Here is an 11,798-nt window from a genome sequence, read left to right on the forward strand (position 1 = left end):
AATGTCAACTGCTGTTAATCACTGATTAATTAAATCTCTGGGCATTGGGTTTATTCTCAACCCAAAGTGAAGAGTTTATTCCCAAATATACATATGATCCTACTCAATTAAGAGAAGGAATGTTCTTCATATTGTTGCAAGCCGGAACTTATCTGCTTCTTACAGTTTCTGTATTCACCTGTCCATCTTCTGTTCCCTGAAACCCTGCCCCATTTATATAGCTTAACCACCCCTGCATATATGCACTTCTCTCCTTCTACACTTCACCACTTCATCTCCCCTCTTCCGACCAAGTACAGATACATGTATTTAGTCCCTGTAATCCAATAAATTCTCATAAATTTTATTAGGAGATTTCTTAGAGAAGTAAACATCTTCAAAACATGAAATATACATTGATGATATGACCACCTGTGAAACTGCTGCTCACTGAAATTATTCCATCTGCTAATCCTAGTGCCTACATTCACCCCATCAAAGTCTTGGTCATCCATTTGGAAACATCCAGTTCTGGAATGCAATAGAAATCTATTGCAAATCTTGCAAAAGATGTGGAATTTCATGAAATTGATGAAAGTGATGTTGGTGAACTGCTAGATCCACATGCAAAGTTACTAATACAGGAGGATCTTACAGCTGGACCAGGTAACAAACGAAAAAGAGAAAAATGAGTATGAATGATGATAACATCAGTGCTTCAAAAGGAAATAATCTGGTTTCAGAGGATTAAGAGAGCCTTGGGGAAACTGGAAAAAGCCCTCCAGCACTTTTGCAAATATAAACCTGCTGCAAAAAATCAAATGCAGTGAAGCATAATGAGCCACATAAAAATAATGTCCCCACAAATTAACACCTGATTTATCAGAATTAGCACACAGTTGTAATTGTGACCTTAAATGTATTAAATACAAGATAAATTCATTTTCATAATTTATTGGTTGATCGTTTCAAGCTAAAGTCCCAATCAAGTCTTTTCCTTTCACTGTAGGATCTAGGTTTCCATCTTAAATAGATTCATTCTAAGTTGGCCTTTTCTGGGAAAAGGAAGACCTCTAATATTCATCTCTATGTTCTCCAAACATGCAATATTGTAAGAATCCCTTCAAGAAATTGTAAAAAATACAGACTCTTGGGTTCCTCTGAAGACCAATTCTGAATCTACAAGAGCAGAACAAAACCTAGGACTTCATATTTTTAACAGTTATCTGAAGGGATCCTTATGATAATTAAGCAAATGTGCAGGAACTTCCCTGGGCGCAGTGGTTAAGAGTCCGCCTGCCAACGCAGGGGACATGGGTTCGAGCCGTGGTCAGGGAAGATCCCACGTGCCGCGGAGCAACTAAGCCCACGTGCCAAAACTACTGAGGCCCGTGCACCTAGAGCTCACGCTCTGCAACAAGAGAAGCCACCACAATGAGAAGCCCACGCACCGCAACAAAGAGTAGACCCCACTCGCCACAAAACCAGACAAAAACCTGTGTGCACAGCAACGAAGACTCAACGCAGCCAAAAACAAACAAACAAACAAACAAATGACTTCATTTTTAAAAAAAAGCAAATGTGGAGATAATCCCCTTAACTCATCCAAAACGAAATGATGAAGTTTCTTCTCTCTCTCTCTCTCTCTCTCTCTCTCTCTCCCTCTCTTAAACTTAAAGTCTTTTATTTTTTTTAACTTTGTCCGTTGGCTTGTACTCAATGTACTCCTTTCTTTTTTCTTTTCTTTTTTTTTAACATGACCTTCTTCCTAGATCAGTGTCTAATCTATTAACAAAAGGTTTTTGAAACTATCAATGTAGTCTTTAGAATTTTCAACTTGCTCCTGCTTTTCATTTTATTTTCTTAATATGTTTAAACACCTCAGAAAAAAACAGAACTTTTTTCCCCCCACTCCTTTAAAATGGAGTGTGAGTGATTTGTCTCAAGTTTCTTTTTTCTATATTTCCTCAGCCTGCATTCTCCTGAGCCCACTTTGCTTTATATTCATTTGATCATTAAACTGCTTTGCAAATATTATCATATTCTGTCTGTTCTTTCTGTACTGCTTGATTGTCAGCTTCTCAGAGACAAACATCTTGTCCTTCATTTCTTCTGTTGTTTCCCCCGCTGAGCCTAAAAGATTGACTGACTAGTGTGCAGTGTGCTTCATGCGGCGAGTGCTTAATAAATATTTTAAAACAGTATTAAAATGTTGAGTAAATTTGACAGCAGTGCTGCTCCTCATCACTTCAAGCACCAACACTTTCTAGGTCCCTTCTCTGCCTAGTAACCATTTCCCAACATACCTACATGTCCCCAGATGCTTCACCCACGCTGATCCAGAATTCCCTGTCTGAGTTATGGAAATACTGTTTACATGTTTTCCCCTAAGGAGTGTCTGACTGGTGCCCAAAGACCCTGCCATACAATTTGAAGTAGCCCTTTTTCTGTGGTGATAGTGGGGAAAGGAGAAGGACAGTAGGGGTGGAGAACGTTTCCTTTTAGGTTACACTCCTTGTTTCCCAAAATTATCTTTCACAGCAAGACTCAATGCCCTTATGCTTATTTTCATATCTCTAAGGATGTTTATTCTTAGCACCTGAAGAGTACTAGGGATTTTACATAAGAGGTTTTAGTATTTTAACTAAGATATTGTTTCTTTGCGAGGTTTATACAATACCATTTTTTTCTGACTTATAGTCAGGCAGGGAACACTTCTTAACATCATTCTCCTATTAAAAATTATTTCATGACAATGTAAAATATTCTTCCGCTTATGTTGTATGGATCTAATACGGTAACGCACAGAAAAGCTAATTTTCTTTTTTCTTGGAAGAGAAATTGTGCTTTGCAAAGTATGTTGGCATCTATTAATTATTTATTTTAATCCTCACAACAGTTTTGCTACGTGGATAGAATAGGGGTCATTATCTCCAGGATAAGGAAGAGGAAACTCTTGAGAAGTTAAGTGACATGTCGCAAGTCACAGAGATGAACCCACACTGAATCAGAATTCCAGTGAATTCCAGTCAATCCCATTTTCAGTCTCTGCCAGCTCAACTTCACATAATAAGCTCTGTATGTCAGTAGAGATAAGGCTGCTAGGAAGGAGCAACAAGCGTTAGATTTGGAGCGGGGGAGAGGAAGGAGAGGGGGGTGGGGGAAGGCGAGGAAAGTACCTTGAGCCTGCGCAGGTCGCCACTAGGGGGCCAGGACCGTGAGGAAGGTTGAGGAAAGAGGCTGAACTTCTTGCTAAACTCCATCTGCAACCTCTGGCTAACGCGCAGGCGCACTGCCTCAGGACGAAGGTCAGACTGAAGAGGGCGGGCCTCGGACCGCGCAGGCGCAGTTGTGCGCCGGGTCGCCAAGATGTCGTTCCCCAAGTACAACCCGTCGCGCCTGGCGACCCTGCCCACTACCCTCGACCCAGCTGAATACGACATATCTCCGGAAACTCGGAAGGCACAAGCCGAGCGTTTGGCCATAAGATCCCGGCTTAAACGAGAGTACCTGCTTCAGTACAACGACCCCAGCCGTCATGGGGTCATCGTGAGTGAGGGGCCAGCGGGTGGGAATCGAGGGGCCAGAGTCGGCACGGTCCCGTCGGGCTGGGCAGCTCAGACCTGACAAGGGGAATCACGCCGCGGAGCGGTCACTGTTCCCGAAGAGTATTTTAGACATGGATCCTGTTCCAGGCCCAGAGAGTAGGCCAGTTCATTAGCCCTTTGATCTTGGGCAGAGAGCTCGGTGGCCAAGAGGACGGGTTCTGGATTCAAACCATGCTGGGTTTGAGTCTCGGCTTGATCACTTCCCGCCTGAGTGATTTTGAAAAAGTTGTTCAACTCTGCTGCTTAGCCTCGGTTTTCCTGTCTGAAAAATGGGGATAATATAGTACTTCCTATTTTCTGAGGCTGTTAGGAGGATTAAATGAGATAAGGCACGTGACCGGCCAGCACAGTGCCTGGCTTGTGATGAGTGTTCAGGAAATATGGGGTGTGTGTGTGTATTTTTTTTAAAGATGTTTTCCACTTTTCAGTTCACATTTATAGCAATACTGTTCTCTTCTGAAGGGAATATCGTGATTTTTTGGTTTATATCTTTTAAAGACCCAAACACACTACAGCTTGCTGAAGCTTTGGGCTTTGGAGTCAAACGCCAAGGCACTATGTACTAGCAAACTATATGACTTTGTGCAATATCCCTAAGCTTTCTGAACCTTAGTTTTCTAATTTTCATACATGGAAATGGTAGTACATTCTTTATAGAATCGTTGTGAGGTTAAATGAGATAGCCTGTATAACATTCCCGGCACATAATACATGCCCAGTAAACTGATAGCTATTATTATTTAAGAAGTGTGCTTTTAGATTAAAAAAGAAAAATGACTTTTCCCAGCAGTTGCATTGGTGTTCTGTAGGAATTTTAGGAAGTTGTGAGAATTGAAAGAAATTTACAATGTGCCAGGCACTACTGAAACTCTTTCTGAATGATATTCAAATATCACAGCTATTCAAAGAGTTAAGTTAAGCTCTATTACTATCCCCATTTTACAGATGAGAAAGACTACATGGGAAGGACAAGTATGTCATAGAGTGATATATTTTAGCAAGTGATAGAGCAGAATTTGAACTGTAGTCTGTGTAACCCAAAGCATCTCTTAACCATTTGGCTATATTGTCTTCAGCCAGAACCTCATTTACTTGGGAGAAGGTGAGGACAGAGACATTGATTGTATACATACTCACACAATTGGGTTTGATGTGCTAGATAGTAAGATGTAGTAAAAAAAAAAAAAAAAAAGACTTTGAGTCAGACAGAGCTGAGGTTTAAACTCCAGATTTTCTTTTTTCCAGTTCTGTGACCCAGGGCAGTTATAGTTTTGCTGTGTAAAACAGGTTTTACACCAGCCTCACTGGTTGTTCTGTTAAGTAAATGAGGGCCTGACAATTATATATTGAGCAATACATGGAAATTCTTTGCCTAGTGTCTAAGAATGATTGATTTAGTGAATAAATAATTGCTCAGGGTCTGTTATGTACCAGGTCCTCTTTTAGATACTGCGGTAACAGTGGAGAACAAAACGCAAAGACGCCTGTCCTCATAAAGCTTTCTTTCCAGAGGGAAGACAAGTAATAAGTTAAAATATTAAATCATTTAGTATGTTAGGTAATGGGAAGTGATAAGAAGAAAAATAAAGCAAGGGGATTAGGAGTGTGTGTATGTAGTAGAGAGGGAAAGCAGCTGCAGTTTTAGAAAGGCACAGGAAAGGCCTCACTTGGAAGGTGACATTGAAGATCTCAGAGAAGTGAGGGGAAGGAGCTAGCCATTCAGCTCTCTGGGAAAGTAGCATTTTAGTCAGGGGGACAGCAAATATGAGGGTCTTTTGACAGGAGTGTGCCTGGTTAATCCACAAAATACTGAAGAGACCATTGTGACTAACATGGAGAAAGGTGAGGGCAGAGTAGGAAGAGATGAGATGGGAAAGTTACCTGGGACTAGATCACACCAAGCCTCATAGGCCATTGAAAGAACTTTTCTGAGTCAGGTGTCCCATAATCAGGATATATATATATATATATATATATATATATATATATATATATATATTTTTTTTTTTTTGCGATACGCGGGCCTCTCACTGTTGTGGCCTCTCCCGTTGCGGAACACAGGCTCCGGACGCGCAGGCTCAGTGGCTATGGCTCATGGGCCTAGCCGCTCTGTGGCATGTGGGATCTTCCCGGACCGGGGCACGATCCCATGTCCCTTGCATCGGCAGGCGGACTCTCAACCACTGCGCCACCAGGGTAGCCCAGGACTTACATTTTAACAACATCTCTGGCTGCTTAGTAGAAAAGAGACTATGTGGGAGCAAAAGCAGGAGCAGGGAGACTAGTTAGGAGCCTTTTGCAGTAATCTAATTTCTTAGTTGATGGTGGCTACAAGGGTGGTGGCAGTGGAGTTGGTAAGAAGTGGTCCGTTCTGGTTATGTATTGAAAGTAGAGTCAATCAGGTTAGCCGGCAGATTGGATATGTGGTGTAAGAGAAAGAGAGGACTCAAGGATAACTCCAAGGTTTTTGACTGAAGTGAAGAATGAAGTTACCTTTTACCAAGATAGGGAAGAGTGTGAAAGGATCAGGGATGAAGGTGGAATGGCATATTGGCAAATCAGTTTGGGATACATCATGTTTGGCATCACATTTGCCAATTAGACAATATGTCAGCATTGAGCAGGGAGTGGGATATTATGTCTGCAGTTCAGGGTAGAGGTCTAGGGCTGGAGGCATAGTTTTGGGGAGTCATCAGCCTATAGGTGGATATTTAAAACCATGTGACTAGAGATTATCAAGGGAGTTAATGTAGATAGGAAAGACCCACAAGGTCTGAGGTCTTATATTAAGAGACTGGGGAGATAAGGAGGAAGAGAGCGAAAGAGACTAAGAGGGAATGGCCAGAGAGTTAGGAGGAAACCAAGCTGGTGTGTGCCCCTGAAGCCAAGTGAAGAAATGATTTCAAGAAGTGGTGTTCATAGGCTTCCCTGGTGGTGCACTGGTTGAGATCCTGCCTGCCAACGCAGGGGACACGGGTTCGAGCCCTGGTCTGGGAAGATCCCACATGCCGCGGAGCAACTAAGCCCGTGCGCCACAACTACTGAGCCCATGCGCCGTAACTACTGAGGCCCATGCGCCTAGAGCCCATGCTCCGCAACAAGAGAAACCACCACAATGAGAAGCCCACACACTGCAACCAAGAGTGGCCCCCACTCGCCGCAACTAGAGAAAGCCTGCGCCGCACGCAGCAACAAAGACCCAGCGCAGCCCAAAAAAAAAAAAAAAAAAAAGTAGTGTTCACCATATCACATGCTGCTGATAGTCCTTTGGATGTGGAGTGGTGTCAAAGAAGGTGAACTGTCTCCCATGGCAGGTGTTTTGGAACCTCTTTCAACAACAGTACCTCGTTCAATGAACTATGGTCATGGAGCTGTTGGTATTCTTATGAAATGAAATGTCTGTTTCTGGAAGACAGATCTGGCAGATTTTAGGTGTAGAGAGGTGACTGGTAGAGAATTCTGGCATGAGAGTCATTCAAATGCATTAATAGCAGGAAGGGATAGATACAAGAATAGATAGATGTATTTATCCTTTCAGGTATAGAGCTCAGATGTCCCCTTGAACCTGTATCTTGTATCTTCACCTTCTTTACTGTCTCTGCAAAGAGTTTGACAAACAGTTTGATTTAAAATGTTACTGTGAAAGATCCAGTTTAATTATTTATGTCCTACCAATCATGACTTCTTGGCATTGGTTAAGACCTTGAATGTTCTCCTCACAGCTTAGTATTAAAGTTTTAAAGCTGATTTCATTTGCTTATTTTTATCTATCAGTTAACTGGAGCAAATAATTTTGTAAAATCATTAGGATATTTAGCTAATTAAATTTAATTACGTATTTGGGGTAGATTTGCTATTTTTACATAGTTATTCTAGTATAAATATATTAAAATTGACAGTTACTTTTTTCTTAACCAAGACAATCTGATTATTTTTCTTTAACAACTTTGTCCTTTCAAAAAACTATTTTAATAATGTGAAATGTAATAATTTTGCTCTTAAAATACCAGCCAAGTCAGCTTAAAAATGTAAAGTTCAGAGTTAGCCTACCTCTCTGTCTTCCTCTTCCTGCAGTTTATTTGTAGCCTGGAAAGACTAGTGTGGGCATAGGATTAGAAAAGGTCCTGGAAACAAAGTTCACAGTATGATAGAGCATATGAAATCTGTTTGTCCTCATTGGAAATACTGTGTGGTTCTGTTCGTCATACTTCAAGAAAGACAGTGAAGCCAAAAACAATCCAGAAAAGAATAGAAAAAAATGATTTTAAAAAAAGTGCCTTCTCTGACAGCTTAAAATGGTTAGGATTCTTAAATCTTAAATAAATAGGAGGCTGAAGGATGATATGAGTCTTTTAAATTCTGAACAGGATCATCAGAGAATTATTCAACAAATACTGGAAATGAAAGATCTTCTTTGAAGCTATTTGGGAATATTCGGGGTATACCCTTAACTGTAGAAGAGAACAAAGGGCATCTCTTGTGCTTCTCCACAAAAGTCCTGATGAGATTGTTTCTTAGTGTAGAACTTAATTTCCTGTATCTTTTGTTTTCATTCATTTTAGGAAGATCCTGCCTTGATTCGTTGGACCTATGCAAGATCAGCAAATGTCTATCCCAATTTCAGACCCACTCCCAAGACCTCACTTTTAGGAGCTCTGTTTGGAATTGGGCCCCTCTTCTTCTGGTATTATGTTTTCAAAACCGACAGAGTAAGTATTAGGACCTTGTGTTTGGTATCTGTGTGATAGGTTCCCTCTGTGCTGGCTGCAGCTCTCTCTCTTGATAATTCCCATCTTGTCTGTCTACTCCTCCTTCAGTTCCTCTTTTATCTTTATTCCTTTCCAACTGAGTTAAAACACGAAGTTTCAATTATATGTTTAGTTTTATTGCTTTATTGTTTCAACTCATAGAAATATACTTTCTTATAAACTACGATTGTCTCTGGGTCTTTCAAATTTAATTTAATGGCTACTCTAGAATTTAAAGTAATGAATTGGTCACTTTAAATATCTAAGACGAACTTAGCTCATGAAAGAGTTTTCCTGTTGTGTTTTATTAAAAAAATTTTTTTTTCCTGGTGTGTTTTAGATTAGGTAAGGAAATTATATTGTGTATATTAAGCAAGAGAATATAGAAGTAACTTAAAAAGTTAATTTCTTTTTTCTCATTGGATGTACAGAAAAACTTTTCTATTCTGATTAATCTTTAGATGTTATCTTTGCAAATTTTTATATTTATTTTGTTTGCTTTTAAAAGAGATGTTTATTGGGTTAAGTATTAGCAGAATACATATATCACTTAGTATGCTCCCTGTCTGCATGAATTCCAGTTATGTTGGTCACATTTTGTGAATTAATGTTAAAATATGTTAATACTCCAACAACAGAAAAGCCAAAGCAGGCTGTGGTGGGGCTCACTGCCATCAGAGGCCTGGGTACGTGATTGCACAGAAAGCCAAGCTAATCTTTGACACTAGACCACTCTGATACTAGGTCCCCAACCCCATCCCCCAGGCCTCATGTTCCCATCTACGCTGGAGCACACCCATGTAGCTCTGCCTTAAACTGGCCAATCCACTCTCCTGGAGTGTATATATTTTGATTATCTGATAAATTATTGCTTAACAGAAAGGTAGGCCACACTTACCTAGAAGGTATTTACATTTTGCTTTCAGTGTATGCTATTTAGTGGGGTAATATAATTCTACTTACTAAAATATAGGTGTTTTTCAATAGGAGTGTTTTCTTATTGTCCCTTTATTTCTTCAGATTATTACTTCCTCATTCATACTCTGTAGGCTTTAGACAATAGGGGATTGTAATTAGGCTGGGAGTGTTTCATTCCTGTTTTTCAGAGCTATACCATGAATTGTGCCAGAATGCATTGTTTTTAATGTACTTTTTTTTTTTTTTCTGTCTATACAGGATAGGAAAGAAAAACTTATCCGGGAAGGAAAATTGGATCGAACATTTAACATCTCATATTAAGTCTGGCAATGATGACTATATGTACTGTTGATTAAATGAATCTATTAATCATTAAAAAGTTTTTCTTAATATTACTTTGATTCAACAAACATTTGCTGGACACTGTAGAATCCCTACTTTGTAAGAGTTCACAGTTTAATGAAGAAACAGATTCATGTTCATTCATTCAGTCATTCAACAAATGAGTGTCTACTATGAGCCAGGCGTTGTGCTATTGTGCTGAGAATATAGCAGTCAACAGGACAACTTAGGCCCTGTGCTTAAGGAGTACACACTCCGACAACTGTTTATTCAACAGTTATTATTTAAGTGCTGATTATGTATCTGGTACTACTTAAAACCTAAGCTGTCATCTGGCTCCAGCCCCAGTGGTAAATGCAGCAGAACAGTTACAACCTTGTGGTTTTAAAAAAAAGCGATTCAGGAAAGTGATGTTGGCAAGCTGATGAAGAAGCAGTTCTGTCTAGGGAGATGGCATTTGATTTAGGCTCTGAAGATCACGGGCTGACAGAGCAAAATAGGAGCACAAAAGGGCAAGGTGTGTTGGCTATGGCTAGATTGGGGGCCACTGTTGGGTGAGAAGACAGGGAGGGTGGAGGCCATGCTGAAGAACAGGTAAAATGGTATAGAGCATGGGCTTTGCAGGTCAGATCTGGGCTAGAATCTTAGCTTGAGTTTAGCAGTTGGAATACCAGGCCCCCCTTTCATCATCTATGGCATGGAGATAGTAATGCCTACTACTTCATAAGGTCATAAAGATGAAAATGAAGTAACAGAGTATTGCTCAATAAAAGCTACCTCATGCTTTGTAGTTTAGTCTTGAAACAGTAGGGTGACAATTTCATCTATGAAGACAAAGTAAAATCAAGTACTATAGGAAGAACAGCATGCTCTGTGGGGCTGGCTTACATGAGTATATTGCTTTTAACTTTCAAAGCATATTCACAACTATTGTCTCGTTTGATCCTTGTATGAGCCTGGAGCACCCCAAAATGCAGAGCCTGAGAGAAAAGCTTGTATGTAGATAGTTTATGTTAGGAAGTGATCTGAAAGAACAGGTGGGAGACTGCTCAGAGTGGTTGAGGGAAAACCCAATGCTGATACCATTTTACCTGTGTTCTTCAGCATGGCCTCCACCCTCCCTGTCTTCTCACCCAACAGCGGCCCCCAATCTAGCCATAGCCAACACACCTTGCCCTTTTGTGCTCCTATTTTGCTCTGTCAGCCCCTGTGATCTTCAGAGCCCAAACTGTGCTCTTGGCCCGTTGCCTCTGGGGGTAATGGGCTTAATTCTTAAAGGGGCCTTCTGAGGAGCTCTGTGGAATGGACAGAATTTTACTCCCAGACACGGAAAAAGTGAATATTTACATACTAGCTCTTCTCCCTCTTGGTCCAGAGTTATCTCATGCAGTTAATTCCCTTGTACTCCCAGGTATGGGCATGGCTCAGACTGGCTGGCTGGGTTCTTACTGGCATCTCATGGAGGAGGAAGCATAGGGCAGAAAGCGGGTGGTGTGCTGTGCAGCTGAGGTGAAGTATTGTCAGGTCACACCTGCAGGCAAATGAGAGCTGCAGCAGCAACTGGAGTAAAAAGATGGGCCAAGGGGAAGTGAGGCACGCACAAGAGGTATACTATTTCCTCATCCACTCCATGTACTGCTTGGATCTGTGCACACATTGAATCTAATCTGCAATGTATCATTCAGGGTGGTAGTCAGGTACAGTCTTAACCGGAGGGTTAGTGCAACAAGCTACAGTCTACACAGTTGTGACTGGTCTGAGGCCCTAGCTGATAATCTTCGTCTACCCCCACCATGCTGTAGATTTCCCTTCTCTTGGCCATAACTTTTGCAGATCTAGGTTGCTTGCCTGAGTCACCAGGACCCTCATTTCCAAAGGCCAGAACCTTAGTTACTCTAGCATCATCAGGCCTTTGTTACAGCAACTGCCTGTTTACAGTTATCACTGGACAAGAAAGCTCCAAGATAAGCCAGTGAATCCCCTTGGTGCCAGGCATATCCCTTTCTGCCCCCGTTGTGTAGCAGCAACCCTAGCTCCTTGTAATCAAGGTCACTTAGTGCTGCCAGTGTGAAAACCTTTTTTTGTTTTTTCTTTTTGCTGTTTCCCAGGTACAAATGGCCAGGAAATAGTTATAGCTTCAAACTAAAGTGAAATCCTGTTATACTATGATTTATAATAAATATATATTCGGTCTTTGTTTCTG

General features: G+C 40.9%; 1 protein-coding gene across 1 annotated transcript; it reads left to right on the top strand.

Moving 5' to 3' along the window:
- The first annotated feature begins 3,299 nt into the window (after window positions 1-3,299).
- On the top strand, window positions 3,300-9,648 carry NDUFB4 (NADH:ubiquinone oxidoreductase subunit B4). Its single transcript, XM_060099907.1, has 3 exons — window positions 3,300-3,528; window positions 8,150-8,296; window positions 9,512-9,648. The coding sequence occupies exons 1-3, from the start codon at window positions 3,349-3,351 to the stop codon at window positions 9,572-9,574; spliced, it is 390 nt and encodes a 129-aa protein (XP_059955890.1). The 5' UTR covers window positions 3,300-3,348; the 3' UTR covers window positions 9,575-9,648.
- Window positions 9,649-11,798: the final 2,150 nt, after the last annotated feature.

This window comes from Mesoplodon densirostris, chromosome 5 (assembly GCF_025265405.1).
Source record: "Mesoplodon densirostris isolate mMesDen1 chromosome 5, mMesDen1 primary haplotype, whole genome shotgun sequence".
In the NCBI taxonomy this organism is placed as follows: Eukaryota; Metazoa; Chordata; class Mammalia; order Artiodactyla; family Ziphiidae; genus Mesoplodon; species Mesoplodon densirostris.

Coding starts and splice junctions, on each gene's coding strand:
- NDUFB4 (XM_060099907.1), top strand. CDS start 3,349: ATGTCGTTCCCCAAGTACAACCCGTCGCGCCTGGCGACCCTGCCCACT. Junction 3,529..8,149: donor CCAGCCGTCATGGGGTCATC/GTGAGTGAGGGG, acceptor CATTCATTTTAG/GAAGATCCTGCCTTGATTCG. Junction 8,297..9,511: donor ATGTTTTCAAAACCGACAGA/GTAAGTATTAGG, acceptor CTGTCTATACAG/GATAGGAAAGAAAAACTTAT.